Source organism: Euprymna scolopes, chromosome 23 (assembly GCF_053919585.1).
Source record: "Euprymna scolopes isolate OS-2025 chromosome 23, ASM5391958v1, whole genome shotgun sequence".
NCBI classification, from domain to species: domain Eukaryota; kingdom Metazoa; phylum Mollusca; class Cephalopoda; order Sepiida; family Sepiolidae; genus Euprymna; species Euprymna scolopes.
In genome coordinates, this window is record NC_136504.1 from 16,808,446 (window position 1) to 16,828,297 (window position 19,852).

At 35.7% G+C, this 19,852-nt stretch overlaps 1 protein-coding gene across 1 annotated transcript in view; it reads left to right on the top strand.

Annotated features, from left to right (window-relative positions):
• LOC145245776 (dynein axonemal heavy chain 6-like) overlaps positions 1–19,852 on the top strand; it is a 265,159-nt gene that overhangs the window by 90,748 nt on the left and 154,559 nt on the right. The window contains exons 28-30 of the mRNA XM_080107390.1: positions 4,592–4,749; positions 13,789–13,920; positions 18,970–19,141. Of these exons, the coding sequence (XP_079963516.1) occupies positions 4,592–4,749; positions 13,789–13,920; positions 18,970–19,141 (462 nt within the window). The remainder of the gene's footprint in view (positions 1–4,591; positions 4,750–13,788; positions 13,921–18,969; positions 19,142–19,852) is intronic.

The window sequence follows — 19,852 nt, forward strand, 5'->3', positions numbered from 1 at the left end:
CCACAAAATTGCTAATGACCCTGTTGTGTTCTGAAATAATCACTGATCAGACTGATACGTTCATATTAGTCTAAGTATAAACTAGACTAACCAGCTTTCATAGGGCAACTAATCTAGGAGAAGGAAATCTCTAAAATAACCTTTGTTATGATAGGTCTAAAAGGGTCTGTAACTCCTGTCAGCTTCACTGAAAAACCCTGCCATGAAAAGTATGAGGGATTGTTAATAAGCTTCTGGCCCACTTATCATATCAGTAGAGCAGCGAAACTTGGAGCAATTATTATTTTTTCTCCACATAGCCCTAACCCTAACCCTAACCCTAACCCTAACCCAATGTTACACATTTCTCCCATCGTTTAATGTAGCTTTTAAGACAGTTTTGTGTAGAACATTCCAAGTTGATCCCTCAACCACGACATCACTTCGGAAATCAAACCTGCATCATCTGGAAAATGCTTTCCTTTCAAAAACAACTTCATGGCTGGGAAGAGGTGAAAGGTCAGGAAAGTAGGGAGAATGGGGAAGGATTTCATAGCCACATGCTTGTCCTTCTGATCTGACAACAAGTTTGTTATGGAACCAAGCGTTGTCTTGCAGGAGAAGGATACCTTTGCCGATCTTGCTTCGCTTCTTGATTTTGATAGCTTCTTTTGATTTCCTTGAAAATGAAGCAAAATAAATTCCTGTTTTTGTGGTACCTTTTGCCAGGTTATCTGTCATCACTACTTCGTCTTGGTTGCAGAAGACTGTGAGCATGACCTTGCCAGCAGAGGGCTGCATCCGTTTTAGGAAGTGATGAGTTCTAGTTGCTTCCATTGCATTGATTGAACTTTTGATCTTTGGATCATAGTGATAGACCCTGGTTTCATCTTGTGTAATCAATTTTTGAAAAAAACTTTGACTCATCTTCTTGGCAAATCTCCAAATTCATTCTTGAGTATTCGACACATTCTCGCTTCTGGAAATCCATCTGGCAGACACTTTATGCATGTGGAAATCGTCATGAATGATAGTTTCCACAGACCTTGTACTAATCTCGATCTGTTTGGTTATTTATCGATCTTTCAAAATGGCAAGTCTCATCTTAACTGACAGATGCTTCATCAATGGCAGAAGAGAGGTGACCAGGTCTGAAAGATATTTTCACAGATTTCCGGCCATGTTTGAATTCACAACGCCAGCGGTTTGCAAGGTCATATTATGGAGCATCATTACATTATTTTATTTTATCCAAAGTCTCTTGTTGTGTGTGTCTTTTCAAATACAAAAAAAAAATCACTGTGTGATGCTCAATATTTCACACCTTACTCAATTCAAACACCTGTAAATCAGAAATTGCAATTAGTTCAGAACTGTAATTTACCACATAACCCATAGAGATATAAATCATTGCACATGCAAAATTTCAGCTAGATTAGACAACTGGGAGTGGGTGATGGATATTACTTATTGAACGACTTTCATAACATAATTGCTTGAAGAAACATGGTTGCAACCTTTAATAATGAAGAGGGTGATGAAAAAATGTTAAATATACGGGGCTGTTAGAAGATACGTGTTAGTAACGAAACTTAAGATTTTCACCGCAATATTTTTTGGATTATTTTGAAGAATTGTGAACTGAAATCTCTTTTATAACTATTAAAGTGTCCAAGGCCGTCTTAGTTGTTGTGAACCTAACCTTTAACTCAAAAACTAGATTATACAATACAGGGAATATTCAATCCTAGCCTGTTATTAGTCTTATGTTTATGTCTGGAAATAAGAATAGCTTCTGAAATTCTGAAGTTGCCAATGTTCTGGACAGTAGAACTGAGTGGCTTCCGGGCCTTGATAGGTGGTGATCACTGTGTAAAAAAAAAAAAAAAAAAAAAAGAAGATATTCTGTTCTGTGTTACAACATCAGATGATGTGTTTGTGGAAAAAGGATATGCGAGTTTTCACATATTCTTTAATATGCTGGTGCAAAGATCTTGTATATCTTCCTATATAGAAACTATTGCACTTAGCATGTAGTAGATTGTAAGCTGTACGTGTGCAGTAACACAGAGCTGTGTTGAAAATAGGGCAGTAGGTCAGAGAGTAGGATTCTGAGGCGTGGTTGTAATTATTTTGTTCTTAAAATAAATGTTACCTCAACGTCTAAACTTTCTTTATGTATTGCTTTACAAATGACAGAAATTATTTTATCAGTAAGGACAGGGATTTTCAGGAAGTGGGTATTGAAAAAAAGTGATATTTTATCACCAATTATATTTTGTATTACAATAGAAAAATGCGAGCATGAAAAGTAATATGGTTAAGCTTAAACATGGAAAAGTAAAGGACTAGTTGTTGAAACTGGAAAAGAAAAGGACAAGATATTCTAGTAAAAAATATAATAAATTTATAACTTAAAATATTGCAGCATTAAGAATTGATTATATAATGTTAAATTGAATTTTTTAAAAATTGTTAATGCTGCAATATTTTAAGTTATAATTTTATAATATTTTTACTAGAATATCTTGTCCTTTTCTTTTCCCTGTTTAAACTTAACCATATTACTTTTCATGCTCACATTTTTCTATTGTACTCCATGATTTTTCCAGGCTTCTAGTAAATTCACTTGTTTTTTATTTAATTTCAGTCTTATTTTTTTGCCCCCCTAAACATAACATAAACATATGTAATAACAATGTACGGCACTCGTCTGCTTTCAATAAAATACCCCCAATTATCTCCCTTTCATTCTCTCTGTTTCACTTATTACTTCTCTTTTCGCGAGAGCGGTGAATTGGTAGCTGAAGAGACGTGGTTGCTATGGAAACCAGTCATAAAAAAAACGTCGCTCACCTCCTTACGTTTTTTACGATTTTGAACACCAGTGAGTTCATCATACCTTTTGTTTTACTGAACGAAAATTGACATTTATTTTTCACAATATGCTGAGAAGGTGATCTGTAAACCATAATAATTGTTTGGTCGAAAAATGAGTGAGCGATGAAGCTTTAAAGCAGTTTTAAATGACTAAAACTGCCACTTAACCATATATTCAAAAACACTACCGTGCTTGAATGATACAAGTAATCTCGGTGTCTGCATATCCTAATTTAGCTTTAAGGCATAAAGTAGATTTATAGAGTAGTAGCAGGCTGCCCAACGTTGCATAAATGTGATATTTAATTTATGTATATTTCGCATTTATTATTATTATTAGAGCCAATCTTCTACTGATTGTTATATTGTACCTAATATAGTAAAAAACAAAACGGAAAGAAACTGAGACATGTGCATGTGAGTGTTATGTTTTTTCTAAACAGTTCAATTCTTTTAAGTATAGAAAAAATACTTGAGCAGAGATCGAAAACAAAACCTAGACAGTAAATCAAGTACGATAACCATTAGGCCAGCTTGACACGGTTTAAAAAATATTTTCAAACCTACTTACTTTTAACAAAAGTAATCTATAACGTGAACGATTCACGCATGCGCATTCTGGAAACAGTTGACAAATAAATAAAAATCACATAACCCTCACGTACCAATTTTTTTTAATTTCGACATTTTAGCAGAATTTTTTTCCGGCTGAAAACCGATTAAAACGTTTTCCCCATATTTGAATTCCCTATATACCAAATTTCAAGTCTGTAGATCAAAAATTCGTTGAGTATATAGGTTGAGAATTGTCCTCACACATACACACATTCTCACTTTTACAGATATATAGATAAACCGTTTTCTGCATGTTGGTTTTCTATAGAATTTAGAATGTATAACTCGGTTCTCAGTGATGTTGGGGTTGATATCGAGAAGTAAGAGTGAGTCAGAAGCGTTGGCATGTTCAGCTATAAATTGTATGCAGGAAGGGTCTGTGTTATTGAATGCATTAAATATTTTATATTAAACTAGCCTGGGTGCCCGGCGTTGTCCGGATGTTTGGAGGTGTGTGTTGAGCAAAAAAAAAAGGCTTGAACCCGTATTGCGAATGAGGAAAAGAACATGAAAAAAAACGTGACGTCTTTGCCGTTGCGCCCATCGCTAAACCAGAAGTGGCAAAGGTTTAAATTAAGGTTAGTCAATCAAAAAGAGGGGATGACTTTCGAAAATATCGGCGAAAAAAGCGAACCCTCCCTGTAGAAAAGTGCCCAGTTGAGGGTGAAGGAATTTATGTTTTTAGCCAATTTTTTATATTTGTCGTGCGAAGGATCGAGTACCACACCGATCTCATGGAAATCTGTCTCCTCTGTCAAAAGTTTTAGGCAGACATACAAACATACATACATACATACATTTATACAGACAGGTGAGATTTATATAATAGAAGGGGTTTAGATTTAAAATGAATAATAAACGTATTAAATATTATTACTTCTTAAATATTAACCAATTGAGTACTTCTAATAAATGATTAAAATAGGTGATATTGACAAATGATTTTCATCACACTAATTATAATGATTTGTTGAATACAAGAACCTTGATAAGCTTTACAAGTCAAATTGTGACATTAGTTACTTATTTTGTGGCATTGAATCGGTGCAGACCTGAATACTCCAGATTCAACAATGATGCTGCATTAACTCATGTTTTCACTGTTTTGTCTTTCAAGGTGCACCAAAAGGAAAACGTCTGATTATATTCGTTGATGATATGAATATGCCAAAGTTGGACACTTATGGATCTCAGCCTCCAGTGGAGCTTCTTAGACAATATCAGGATTTCCGTGGTCTTTATACACGATTTCAATTTTCTTGGATAAATATTACGGTATGTACTTTCCAGTATCCTAAGATGTTATGAGACTTTTTTGTTGGAAGAATTTGTTTTTTTGTTTATCCTCTCTGAACCTTTTACACTTTCACTTTTTGGCTTATTTTGAGGGGGGGGGTGTACATTTTCACCCCAAACAAGGCACGTTGCCACTTTGATGTAGGAGACTACTATCAGGAACATAAGCTACAGGGGTACTACGTAGGGAGTTGGACAGCAAGATGTCGGTTCACGTTACACTTGAACTTCTGCATGTCAGTACAGTTAGGGAAGCAGAGACCCAGAAGGGAATTCCAAAGTCTAGCGGTTCTGGGGAAGAAACTACTCGAGTAGAAAGCTCTCTTGCATGTAGGGATCTCTATTGTGAAGAGGTAGGATTTAGCTGCTTGTTGAGTTTGTCGGGGGTATTTACGTCGAAGTGGTATAAGTCTTTGCAGTTCGTCAGAGCATTTACCGTTAAAGTACTTGTAGAACAGGCAGAAGGATGCAACATTTCGTCGATGGGGCAGAGGCTGAAGATAAGATGACAGTTCAGGACCTATCTATGTTATTTCTAACAACGTTTATTTATATTTTTAACATTGCCTTCCCAAGCATAACTTCTCTAATTTATTAAAAAAAAAATGTTTATTTGTAAATTATGCTTGAAATATTTTCTATTATTAAAATGATTTTATAAGAATAAGAACAAAAGTCAGATCTTCAGTACTGGACGACAACCTTCCTAGAGCTGGTGACTCAAACAAATTACTTCATACTCCTTCTTTGCCTATTAGCCAGGCACAGAGGTGCTCTCACAGGAACTCAACAGAATTACCCAGTGGTCGACCTTGTTTCCTGACTAGGGCAATGACCGCTGTTTTTTCGCTACCGCCACATCCTATCCCCATAAACTGGACACTGTGAGGGTGCTTGAGTGCCATATATGCCAGTGCAGTTGGATTGGACTGACTTTTGTCTGATAGAATGAGGGTACCGGATTGACAGTTCTTAGCTCTGTTTCCAACTGATAGTACAGGAGCCCTAACTCTTTGGTAGCACTTAGAGCGGCTGCTCCATTAACAGTTGTATAATATCGGGATGATTGTAGTGCCATGTCACACATGGAAAGAGACGCTACACTCATCTCTGGTGAGCTTTCCTGAGGCCATAATCCTGTAGATGAGGAGTCGGCTGATGGTCTACTTGTATTGCACCTCTCATTCATCCTAACTGAAACTTTTAAATCAGATACGTCCTAAGATGGAGTGCTGCTGTCACATCTGGGGAGTTTCCACTCAGAATACTTTTTCTTTACTTGACAGAGTACAAATCAACTTCTTAATCTAGTGGAAGATAATTTCTTCTGTTCTCTACACTCCCACACCAGAGCACTCTTGACAAAATCGACTTCACAATCTAGTGGGATAATCTGTGTTTTTCTACACCCCCCCTCTCACAGAAGAGTCGTTGTTCGTATTTCTCTAGCTTACTGTTATTTTCATTGGAGGTGCTCGACTCGACACCAATCTCTAGTTTCTTCCTGTAAAACATTCATAACAAGAACTCGTCTCACAACTACTAATCATTATTATCATTAAATACTTATCTTTCATCCAATTAATTGTTTTTCACTTTTACGTCTTATTCTGCACTATACCAACATTTATGTACGTTTTTAACATTGCCTTTTCAAATGCAACATCTTTTTTGCTTAATAAAAATGTTTATTTGTAAATCATGTTCGATTTTCCATTATTAAAAAGATTCTACTCTGTATAAACATCAAACAAACCGCATTTGTCGAATATGAATTAGTAAGTTCACATCTTGGGAATTTAACTGACAAACTTAATTTATTACCAATCTTTATAATAAATTTAATTCTAATAATTATAATCATATACTTACGTGGGTAATTGAAGATGATAACTACTCTTTAGAAATAAACTTTATTTTCATGTTTGAAAGTTCGATTAATTTTATAACAATTTATATTTTTTATATCCAATCGAACATATAAAACGATCTCAACGAAATGAGACTTATTGGTTGCTTAAGTTTAGCATCAGAATTTTGTTTCTCTCGATCGGTGACCGTTATTCGGAAAATTGGTTATCTTCCCACATTGCACAATTTAACATAACAAACTGTGACCTAAAATGCTACCAAAGGCAAGATAAGTTACTCTTCTGTGATTAAACGCCTTAAAAATTGTTACAAACCTATTTTTGTGCAGCCTGTAGAGACTCATACAGTCAAAAAGAATGAAGAAAAAAATGGCCGCCTTTTCTTTTCATATGCTTGCGGTATTGTCGGCTAATGCGTAGACAAGATGCTTTCGGTTTGAAATAAAAAGCCTGATTTTTCAGAGACTGGGTCGATTTTACATTTGAATGTTGGAATAGCAAGCTTTGTCAGCAGTACATTGTGTTTTAGAGTTGAGAGTTTTGGACAGTAGAGCGTCGAGTTTTGGATTAACGAGTTTTTGGCAGCAATGTCGAATTTTGAATAGTGAATTTTGACAGCATTGTGTCGAATTCAACCCCAGAAATTATTACTTGGAAGCGAAGCATAGTTAACAATCAATAAGGGCAAGTGTAGAATAGTTGACACTTGATTGTTTTAATCATACAAACAATAGATGCTTATACTTCCATTTTCATCACAATCTTGAAATTATCACAATAACTGCAGTCGCATTACATTTTTTATGTCTAATCTAGCAATTAAAATGATGGGAACGAAATTAGATTTATTCTGGGTTTAAGATTGACATTAACATTTAAATGTGTTCTTAGGCACTTTGTATTATAGTTCTATCTAGGATATTGAGCACTAGTAAACCAATTTTCTTATCCTTCTCTAGAAGAGAAATTATTTAAGTGATAAGTGAGAAGAAAGTCCCAGGCGACCTCAGAGTGCTACTAAATATAATTAAGGGTGCCTCCAGAGTACTACTAAACTAAGTGTCTCTCCCTCCTTTCTTTGTAGTTAATAACATAAAAATAAATTCACACGAAATATTTTTCAACTTTATTTCAAGTTTGCTAGAAATAATGCCATGACGTTACAATATTTTTGCGAAATTTTGACAGGGTACCATAAATTGAAGCTTAGGCTCGCAACGTCCTTTCTATGGGAAAAATGTGTCCACACACACACACACACACACACACACACACACACACACACATATATATATATATATATACATATATATATATATATATATATATATATATATATATATATATATGTATATATATATATATATATGTATATATATATATATTGATTTAGTAGAATATAAAATTCATGGCATCATTTATATTTTGTAATCATGCTCTAAAGATTTCAACTCTCAGCAATATTTTTCTATGTGTACACGCGTTTCAAAAATTCAATTTTATAATCACTTTTATGCTGAATTAATGCACACACACACACACACACACACACACACACACACACTCATGTCCGACTAGTATCAACGTGGGGATGGAATTTCTTTTCCCCAAACGAAAACACCAGGTTTATCATGTACAAAATGGACTTTTTATTGGTAACATCGAATGGAAATAACATCTGACGAATTGATGAGGATAGGATATTTTTATGAACACATAAAATCATAAAATTGCCATCTCATTAACGAAACGGCTGTAATGAAGAAATCCAAGATGATATAAACAAACGTTACAAAAAAGAAAAAAAATGTAAGTCTTTGAATTTGTTATGGCTTGCAAACGGTTGTGAAACAAAGCACTTTGACATAATAGCGTAGTGCTATGGATTGCAATAAGCCACAAAGAAAACAGAATAACGGAACAGAGTTTAAACAATGTATTACTGGAACAACAACATAAAAAGATTACAACTGAAAAGAGTAGTAAACGTCACCGAGCAGGCGAGGATCGCTCTGGTGTTTAATCCACACCTGGGATCAAAAGGTCTATGGTTTATATAGTGGATAGAACAGTCCATTTGGAGGGTGATTCCCCCACAACACCTCCCTCCCAAGCATATTTCCACGGTTGTGAAAATCAGTATTTCTTCCTTTTGGGGCAGACCACCTCTTTCTGCCGGAGCGTCTCGGTTCTGGCATCCCTTTTGGAGGGTCTATGTCAAAACCGTCATACACAGTTTAAATCGCCTCACTGCCGTCCTGCGGTGGTTCTTCTTATCCTCGTAGAAGCGTTTCCTGATTTGGTTCAGGTACCTCTTATGTTGGAACTTTGGGCCCTGAATGATGTATGTAACATGGCCGATTCTTCGTAAGATCGTGCCCTGTTCCCAAAAAGAAATGTTATTTCTAAAATGTCTAAAATACATGTTATCTCCGCTGTTAAACCGTTTCGTTGGCATTGTAGAGGTTATGTTGTGTACTATGTGTTTGGGTAGCAGTTTATCAAATACGGATTTTATTTTCCGTCCAAACATAATTTCTGCTGGGGATCCCGCATCTGGTTTGTTCAGATTTCTCGTGATTCTGTAAACCTGCAGAAATTGCTGAAGAGACTTTTCTGTCGGTGTACTGGATGCCTTTTTTAATGCCCTTTTAAGTGTGTTGACGAAGCGTTCGACCTGGCCATTGCTTCTGGCATGGTACTTGGGTGTTGTAATATGCTTGACTTGATACGTCTCGCAGAATTCTCTGAACTCTGTTGAGGTGAACTGTGTAGCATTGTTGCTAACCAAACAGTCTACAACCCCAAACCTAGCAAACAATTCCAATAAAAAATTTGTTGCTGTTGCTGTGGTCGATTTTTTGCATCTTAGTACCTCTGGCCATTTAGAGTAAGGGTCAACTACTATCAGGTAGTAAAAATCCTCCACAGGTCCCGCATAATCGATGTGGATCCTCGACCATGATTGTTTAGCCTTAGGCCAAAGTTTATATGTTATCGGTGGTGCTTTTGCAGCCAAAGCACAGCCTTTGCATCTGTTCACCATGTCGGTAATATCTTGGTCCATAGCTGGCTAATAAACAAAACTTATCATTAGGCTTTTCATTCTGTTTATTCCTGGATGCCCGATGTGAAGATCCCTGAGAATTCTTTTTTGAAGGGTTTTGGGGATGACAACCCGTTCATATATATAGTATAACAGTATTTCGTCACAACCAGAAAAAAATGTCTGAACTGGTGTCATCCAGGGCTAATTTCTGCTTCGTGGTTTGAATGAAATTGTCATTTAGGGATTCTGACTTAATTCCCTGAAGTGTGACCGGCAGTTCGTGGATAATATTGTTTATCATGATTTTTACATCACTATTAATACATAGTGCCGCAATTACTGAATCTTCAAGAGGTTCCATTTTGGCAGGAATCAGTCTCGATGGACTGTCTGCATGGGCTACTTGTTTTGAGGGGAGAAATTGAATTGTAAAATTATAGTTCAGCAGAATAGTTCCCCATCTTAATAGTCGGTTCGCAGCGGATGTTGGAAGTCCTTTTTTTGATCCAAAAATGGATATCAACGGCTTATGGTCAGTTTGTAGAAAAAATGTCTTCCGTGTAAGAACCGGTGAAATTTTGAAACTGCAAATATAATTCCTAGGGCCTCTTTCTCGATCTGAGAATAATTCTTTTCCGCTGGCAAAAGAGTCCATGATGCAAAAGCAATAGGCTGTTTCGAGCCATCCAGCATTCGATGTAGCATGCACGCCCCGACGCCATATTGACTAGCATCGCTAGCTACTATTCTGTCCAACTGCGGGTTGAAATGCGCTAGAAATATTTTTGAAGTCAGGATTCTTTTTATTTCTTGGAATGATGTCTGGCAATCTTCTGTCCACTCCCAAGCCTTATCCTTTTTCAGCAATTCATTAAGTGGTGTGCTCAATTTGTGCATATTTAGGATAAACCCCTTTGCCAAACCTAAAAAAAACTCTGCAATTTAGTTATGTTTTCTTTAATAGCCGTCGCCCTATCTGGGTCTGGGCGTCTGCTATCTTTATCGATTATTTGACCCAGTTATTTAATTGTTTGCAAAAAGAACTCGCATTTATCTGCTTGGATCTTAAATCCATAATCTTGTATTCGACTGAATACTTGTCTGATATGTTTCTCATGTTCCTCTCTGCTTTTGCTCACTATGATGTCATCAAGATATGCGATTGCGGTGTCCAAGTCAGGCAGCATAGTATCCATTACTTGCTGGAATATTACGGGTGCCACCTTGACACCAAATGCGAGTCTTTCGTATCTGTACAAACCCTGATGAGTGTTAATACAGAGGAGGTTAGCGCTTTTGTCGTTTACCAGAATCTGTAGGTAAGCGTCGTTTAATTTCATGAACACTTCTTCTGGACTAGGTAATGGATAGTGAAAATCTTCTAAGGACCCGTTGAGTCTGGTCGCGAAGTCGGCGCAAATGCGAATTTCCCCAGACCTTTTCTTTACGTAAATTGCCGGAGCAGCCCACTCACTATATTCAATTTTAGCCAGTATACCGATGCTTTCTAATCTGTCTAGTTCCTGATTTATTTTGTTCAGAGAAGCAAACGGGACATTACGTTTCTTTTTAAACACCGATTGTGTGCCAGGTTTCAGCTTAAAATCTGCGGCCATTTTTGTGCGTCTTCCCTGGCCAGGAGTAAATACAGTTGTGAATTCTTTTTTAAAACAAGTTATAAGTTTCTCCGTTTCTGCTGGGTGAGTATCTATTTTCTTGCAGAATGTGGATATTGGAAGATCCCAGAGACGAAACTTCTCCATGCTGTCAGAACCGAACAGGGTCTCACTATCTTTTAGCACTACAATCTTAGTTTTTTTGTTTTCCTCCGTAAAGTGACATTTGTAATTAATTCACTTTCAAAATGAATTTTTCTACCATTAACGGCCGTCGCCGTTCTGTTAGTTTTTAACATAGTCGGCTTTCGTAATATTTTCCACTTTTTGAGATTTATTATTGAAAGATCCGATCCACTGTCTAATTGGAATTTAATAGCCTTGCCGAAAATGTTAACCGTTACATATTTGCGTAGATATTCATCTACAACGTCCTTAGTTCTGGTTTGACGTACACAGCTTCTATTCTGAGTTTTCCTACAGTGCGAACTTTTATGACCGATCTTATTGCATAAATGACCGATCTTATTGCATAAATGGCATCTTTTTGTTAAAAATGGGCAATCCCTTATCCAATGTATTCCACCACATCTAAAACAAGCGCTCGGTGCTTTTAGTTTTTCTGGGTTTCGGTGGTTAGTGTCTGTGTGCCATTTCGACGGTTTTTTCTTAGTTACTTTTTTTATATTCGCGGTGCCTGCTTCGATATTTCTTGCATCTTTTTTTATAATTTCTACTTTTTGACAATCCTCAGTCAATTTTTGAAGTGTTAAGTTCGGTTCATTTTCTAAATTTGTAAGGACTCTGCGCCTGATTTTCGCATCTTTTCCCGAGGTTAATCCTTGTGAAAACGCAAGACATTTAAAATTGTCTGCTTTTAGTTCAGACAACTTAAAGTTATAACAGTGTTTGTTCACTACAGCTGCGTAGATGGCAAAATCGTCATTATCGTCTTTTACCACATTCAAACATCTCCAACGCTTATGGAAAAGAGACATTTTCGGCGAGAAAAGTTCTGTTAACAAATTTACCTTCTCATTGAATGATAAATCTGCTGTTTTCCGAGGCAAGATGTAATCCACGAATTTATCATGCTCAGCCGTTTCCAATTTTTGTAGTAGAAGTCTGGTTTTCTTTTGATCAGACCAGTTGCTGCAGTCAATATTAAAAAAAATCTTCATAATGCCGAAAATACGGTGCGAATGATTTTTCCTCTTCTTTGTATTTAAAATTGTCTATCGCGGTCCATATTGTATGCTGAGAAAATGCTGAATTGCTTTCCGCGTTCGCATTATTCTTAACAATTTCTGTAAGTAACTCCTCTGTTCATAATTGACGTTCGTCTAACTGTTTTTGAACTTCCTTTTGCTGTTCCTCGGTTCGTATTTGACATTCCGCTAACTGATTTTGCAATTCCTTTTGCTGTTCCTCGAATCGTATTTGACGTTCAGTCCAGTGTTTTTCGAATTGTGACTGACCCTTTGCGTCATCGATATGCATCTTGGTCAAATGTTCCAACGCTACTTTCAATTCGTCCATTTTGCTTTGTCAGCATTAGCAATTTCAAAACATACGCTGAAGTTTACAAAACCGTTTTGTTTTTTTTTCTTATTTCTTCCTCCAGACAATAAAACGAACGGAAAAAAAACATAAATATATAAAAAGTTCATTGTCTAAAGAAAAAAAATCAAGTGTATATTTTTCTCCAGAGAAAAAAAATAACGCTCGATTTTAGCAGTGAAAACCATAAGCGACGAATTCTTTTTCCAAAACTATAAAAATTTACCTTTCTAAGTCGCGACGAACCTTTTTCTTTTTGCAAAAGTACAGCGCACCTTTGAAAGTCGTGACGAGCTTTTTTCTTTCAACTCTTTTTTTTTTCATAATGATCTGCGTTTTTTTTTTGTGTGTTTTTTATGTTGAATCCAATGTTGTCAGTGTTTAGTTTTTTAGATCATTGTTTTTAAACGTGAGTACGTTCTCCGAATCTAATGTCGTCAGTGTTATGGCTTGCAATAAGCCACAAAGAAAACAGAATAACGGAATAGTTTAAACAATGTATTACTGGAACAACGTAAAAAGGTTACAACTGAAAAGAGTAGTAAACGTCACCGAGTAGGCGAGGGTCACTCTGGTGTTTAATCCACACCTGGGATCAAAAGGTCTATGGTTTATATAATGGATAGAACAGTCCATTTGGAGGGTGATTCCCCCACAACAGAATTTCAACAAAATTGTGTACTATATATATATATGTGTGTGTGTGTGTGTGTGTGTGTGTGTGTGTGTGTGCGGTGTGTGTATGTATGTATGTATGTATGTATGTATGTATGTATGTATGTATGTGTGTGTTTTTTAGTCTACTTATACTAGTTTTGATGTTTCCACCAGATGCATCAAACCAAATATATATTAATATATGTGATAGTTACAAAATAACTTTTTGTTTTATTTATTTCATGATTTATTTTTTTTAATGCAGGATGTTACATTGTGTTCTGCGTGTTGCCCTCCAGGAGGTGGACGTAATCCTGTGACACCAAGATTCATTCGACATTTCAGCATGTTCAGCATCCCATTACCAGATGAATATAGCTTGAAGATGATGTTTTCTGTGAGTCGCTGTTGCATTTTATTTAATCGTCGGGAAATCATTCAATTTTACAAGGATGAGCCAAATGATTATATTTCTTTACATGCTGATTTGAAGCGCAGTCCCAACGTGGAGGAACTTGTTATGTTTAATAGCATCATGGTATTTTGCACGATGCTGACATATGCGTTGTTTTATCTCCATCCTCATCAACATCATGATTATCAGCTTTTAGTGTTGAAGATGCTGTGAATGTCACAGACTCTAGGCGACGTCTCATACTTGCTCTCCATGATCTAAAGGGTGGATATTAGTCAGGTTGCATGGATCGTCTACTGGGAACTCAAGGAAAGCGGACATTCGCCGGTAGTCGAATGGAAAATAATAAGACAAGCTACCACATGTAGGGACCTAGACGATCCATGTAGATTATGCCTTCATGAAATATTTACTATCCTGTACTTTAAAGAACCCAACATCTATTAAACTGTATAAGAGAAATAGCGAACAATTGTGTTCACAGAATAAAATATATTCTAGGATAGTGATACAAAATAATTTTAAAACTAACAGAAATAATATAAAATAAAAACATTAATAAATTAAATAAACATGAATATACATAAACTATCACACATATGTGTATGTGTATATATATATATATATATATATATATATATATATATATATATATATATCTTTATGTGTACACACACACATATATATATATTTATATATATATATATATATATATAAATATATATATATAAACTAACATAAAAACTAACCTAAATTTAAAACAGGTCAAGAAACCAGATATCCAGGCAAAATAGAGCACACACAAAGGAATAGGTCAACCAGAGGTCAAATAGGCCTTTGTCCGGTAAGTGTATGTTCATTGGCTGATAGGAAGGGTGCGGTCGATACTGGAAAGCTGATTGGCTAACTAAAATCTCAATAGAAGGTGCGTATATAAAAACGACAGACAACCACAAAATTCGCACATAAGCCTGAAGAGTCCTAGAGTGGATGAAACACGAAATATTCAGTGTAGCTTAATCGCCATATATATTTAATAACTAACTAACTAGCTCTACCTACGTATTGAGCACTTTTAAAGTAAATACTTAAAGTTTACGCATAAATTTATACTTTCGTATATTAATTTTATGTGAGTAAATGAAGTAGTTATATATGTATATATACACACACACATATATATAGATACACACACACACACACACACACACACACACACACACACATATATATATATATATATATATATATATATATATATATATATATATATATATATATATGCAGTCCTGGTCAAAATCATAAGACCACTTAAGAAAGTAACCGTTTACGCATATTATCGAATTTTTAATCAAACAAATGGTTGAAACCATTGCCAAATGGTAAAATATGATGGAAAAAAATGAAATCTGCTTCATTCGAAACCTTAACCCTGATCTAATTATTATTTTTTAAAAAACAAAGTGCCTAGTTAAAGGGGAAGATATTAATGTTTTTAGCCAATTTTTCGATATTTGTCGTATGAAAGATCGAACTTTAAAACGATACTGATCTTGGTAAAATCCGTGGCCTCTATTGAAAATTTAAGGCAGACATGCAAACAGACATACATACATACATACATTTATATATTGGTAACTAAAAATTTTCGACCCAAACTGATTAAAAAGATTGCCCTATCTCTGAATACCCTTTATATAAAATTTCAAATATTTAGACCAGAAATTGTCTGAGTAATTTGGAAGAGACAGAGAGGTCAATTTTTTTTAAAATTTTGACCCCTATTATGACCTCTTAAATCTTATTGTTTTCGGCTCAAATCAAGTTATTAAGTTAGATCCATGTCCAAGGAACCTATATCTAAAAATTGTCGGAAGAGTTTGGTAGAGTTATCAAAATCTTGAAATTCTTTTAACTTTCTTGAAGTTATACATTTGGATTGTACCGTCAGTGGATTATTTATCTTCCACCAGACTATCCATTCATGTGTAATCACCTTTTTCTTCACCATATTCCCTCTGCTTCACTTTTTTGTTTTCAAGTAAGATCTTTGACATACTTGTTGTTTCATCAGATACTTTTGCATGCAAAATCCGATCCCGCATTTTGCTAATTCCTACCCTCTGATGAGAAGGAAAGTATTTCTTCGAAACTCCGCGGATTAAGGACTATCCACTTATCTAGTGTTTCCTTTTCAGATTAAATATGTTTTTAACTCATTTCAAAGTGTTTTTAACATGTTTTATTAACTGTTTGCTCGTATATATATATATATATATATATATATATATATATATATATATATATATATATATACATATATTCATATTTATATATATATGCATACATATATTCATATCTATATATATACATATATTCATATCTATACATATATCTATACATATATTCATATCTATATATATATATACATATATTCATATTTATATGCACATGCATATAAATATACAAGCGTATACATATATATACATACACATATATCACACATATATATATACATATACATATATACAGATACATAAACGTGTACACATATACATACACGTATACACACATATACATACATACACAATCCTACACAGATACATAAACATATGTAGGGAGAAGGAGACTGAGAAGGGGCGGGAGAAGAGTGATACAGGCAGGTGTACGGCAAATGTATATATATATATTTTTTTTTTTTTTTTTTTTTACACAGTGATCACCACTTATCAAGGCCCGGAAGCCACTCAGGGATAAGGGTTATTGCAAGTACATCACGTTAGTGAGGAGATTTTATGAAGTGTTTAATTAGGGGGGCGGTTCATTAGGAATTTGTTAACATTAGACTTGAAGACATCCAAGTTGTAGTCCGGAGGGAAGCAGGCAGACGGAACAGAGTTCCACAGGCGTGCAGTTCTAAGAAAGAAGCTTTGCTCATGAAATCCGCGTTTTGATTTAGGCACAGATATAGAGTGGGGGAAATTTTTCACAGTGGATTCAGCTAGACGGGTGATTTTCGTGAAAGTTTGGCGAGGGGGGACCAGGGATTGGAGTTCAGACGAGCACCTGCCATGAAAATAACGATAAAACAAGGATAGGCTCGCAACGTCTCTTCTGTGGGAGAGAGGTTGCAGGGTAGAGAAAAGGGCATCCCCCACTAAACCACGAAGTCTATTTTGTACTCTGTCAAGGCATGATAGGCTGTTTTTGGCAGCTCCTGCCCAGATATGGCAACAGTATTCCATCCTTGGCCGTACTTGGCTTTTATATAGATAGAGAATTGAATCAGTAGTGAGATATCTTCTGGAGCGGTAGAAGGATCCCACCATCTTTCCTGCGACCTTGGCAACAGACTTGATGTACGTGTTCCATTTCAGATCAGGAGTAAAGGTCAAACCCAGAAGCTTGTCAAAACACGGGGCCTCACCCAGACGAGAGCCATCCATCACAATTGATGTCAGCTGGGGATCAGAGCGTTGATGATGTAAGGATAGGAGTTTGGTTTTAGATGCATTAAAGGTAACTAGCCACATCTTCCCCCACTGAACCACGCGCTCGAGATCAGAGGAGAGAGAATCTGAGAGAACTTCGTCATTTACAGCCTTTGATGTGTTGCCGTAGATGGTCGTGTCATCAGCATAGATGTCAACGAATGATTTAAGTATGTGTTTATGGAGGTCATTGATGTAGATCAGGAAGAGAGTTGGGCCGAGGATTGACCCCTGAGGGACTCCAGCATTTATATTGCAGGCCTCCGATTTTTGTCCATCTACCACTACTCTTATGAGCCTATCGGAGAGAAATGATTTAATGACTGAGAAAACATTTCCAGTTATACCGTAGCTGGAAATCTTGTGAAGTAGACCCTTATGCCATACTTTGTCAAAGGCCTTTGATATGTCAAGAGCAATTGCCCTAGAAAGGAAGCCTTTGTCAAGAGATTCACTAATCCTGTGGGATATAACCGTCAGCACATCTGCGGTAGATCTTGCAGAGCGGAAACCATATTGTGTGTCACTAAGAAGGTTGTTTCTGCTGAGGTGGTTGACTATTTCTCTATTTAATATTGATTCCAGTAACTTACTCATAACACAGAGAAGACTTATTGGTCTGTATTGAGAGGGAGATGACTTATCACCTGAATTCTTAAATACAGGGCAAACTGATGAGGTCTTCCAGGGGGTCGGAAAGCACTTCTCCTTAAGGCAGCGCTTAAATAGTTTCGTAAGTATGGGAGCAAGTTCTGGTTGAAGCTTTTTTAACACCATAATTGGGATGCCATCAGGGCATATATATACAGGAATAGAACTGCACGCCTGTGAAACTCTTCCATTTACCTGCTTTCTATCCGATTACAATATGGTTGTCTTCAAGTCCAAAGCAAACAAGTTTTTGATGAGCTTTTTTCCACTTAAGTTAACAAATTTACTGAATTTCCATTACAATCGATTACTATATTGTCCAATTGACTACTGTACGCTCTTTAACCCTCATCCTCGAGTGGCCTCTGGGCCTTGATAGGTGGTAATGCCTATGTAAAAATAAAATGAAAATATTGAAAATAGATAGGTGTTGCTGCAGTCCCTAGCCTCTACAGATGTGATGCTACTGCATAAAATCGAATCTAATCACAAGTACTATTGTTTATGTAATGAATAAATTTGATTAAAACTTATAATTGATCCTTGAATGACGTGAACAAGTTTGATTCTGTTTTTATTTCCTTCTTCATAGAATATTTATTTTCTATTTTCTTTTTTTTATATATATAACTGAACATCTGGTCTTTTATTTAAATCACTGTTCTTGCAATTTTATGCTGTTGGCAATGCATCAGTGAAACAAGAATTAATGCTCATCTTTAATCGATGCATCAATTAATTATTCTACAATTCATCATTTTCTTTTTTTTTATTTTGGTTTAAGGCAGTTTTATTTAACTTTCGCATCATTAATCAATCCAAGTTAAATCCACTTAACATAAGAAAAACACTGGTACCATGTTTTATTTATTTTTCTTGTCATTCTCAGGCCATTCTGAACGGCTTCTTTGCTGAATTCCCTACGGCCGTGCGTCAGTCGGTCGAGGCAATTGTAGGGGCAGCTGTCGAAATCTATTCGAGCATGAAAACTGATTTGCTTCCCACTCCAGCAAAATCACACTACCTGTTCAACTTACGTGATCTTTCCAAGTGTGTGCAAGGTTCGTCTTCTTTCTCACATGTCTTCCCCTTATATTGATTTTTAGTATTGAATTATTATTATTTCAATAAACAATAATCTATTTAAATTAAAATAATATTATTTTTTTACTTTTATTATATTGGGTTGAAGCAAAAGTGTTTGCCTATTTAAAAGTTTATCTTGAAAATAAAAAAAAAACTGTGTTTTTGAAAATCTTTATTCATAACAATAATAAACTTTTCTCTTTATAACTTGATTCCATATATATGTGTGTGCGTGTGCATGTTTCTCTATATATATTTCACTAATTAGAATAGTGATGCATATAACTCAGAGTTCTTTTTGATATCAAGTTGACAAGAAAGTTCTTGTGGTTTTTAACTTTTAAATTCAGATGAACATATCTCGACTCAAACAAAAATTTATTGATAAAAATAAGCACCATCAGAATGAACATATTTTTGACAACGCAAAACAAGTGTATTTCTGTCAGTAACGGAAAAATCTCGCGTTCTTGTGGCAGTGAAATCGCTTAAGGCGTTGTTGATATCGTTTAGGTGTTTGAAGCATTTCTCACGCAGAAAGTTGTTGAGATACTTGAAAACGTTGTAGTCGGTAGGTGAGAGATCTGGAGAGTATGGCGGATGAGGCATAATTTCGTAGCCCAATTTCTTCAACTTCTGCAGGGTCGGATTAACAACGTGCGTCTGAGCATTGTCGTGGAGGAGAA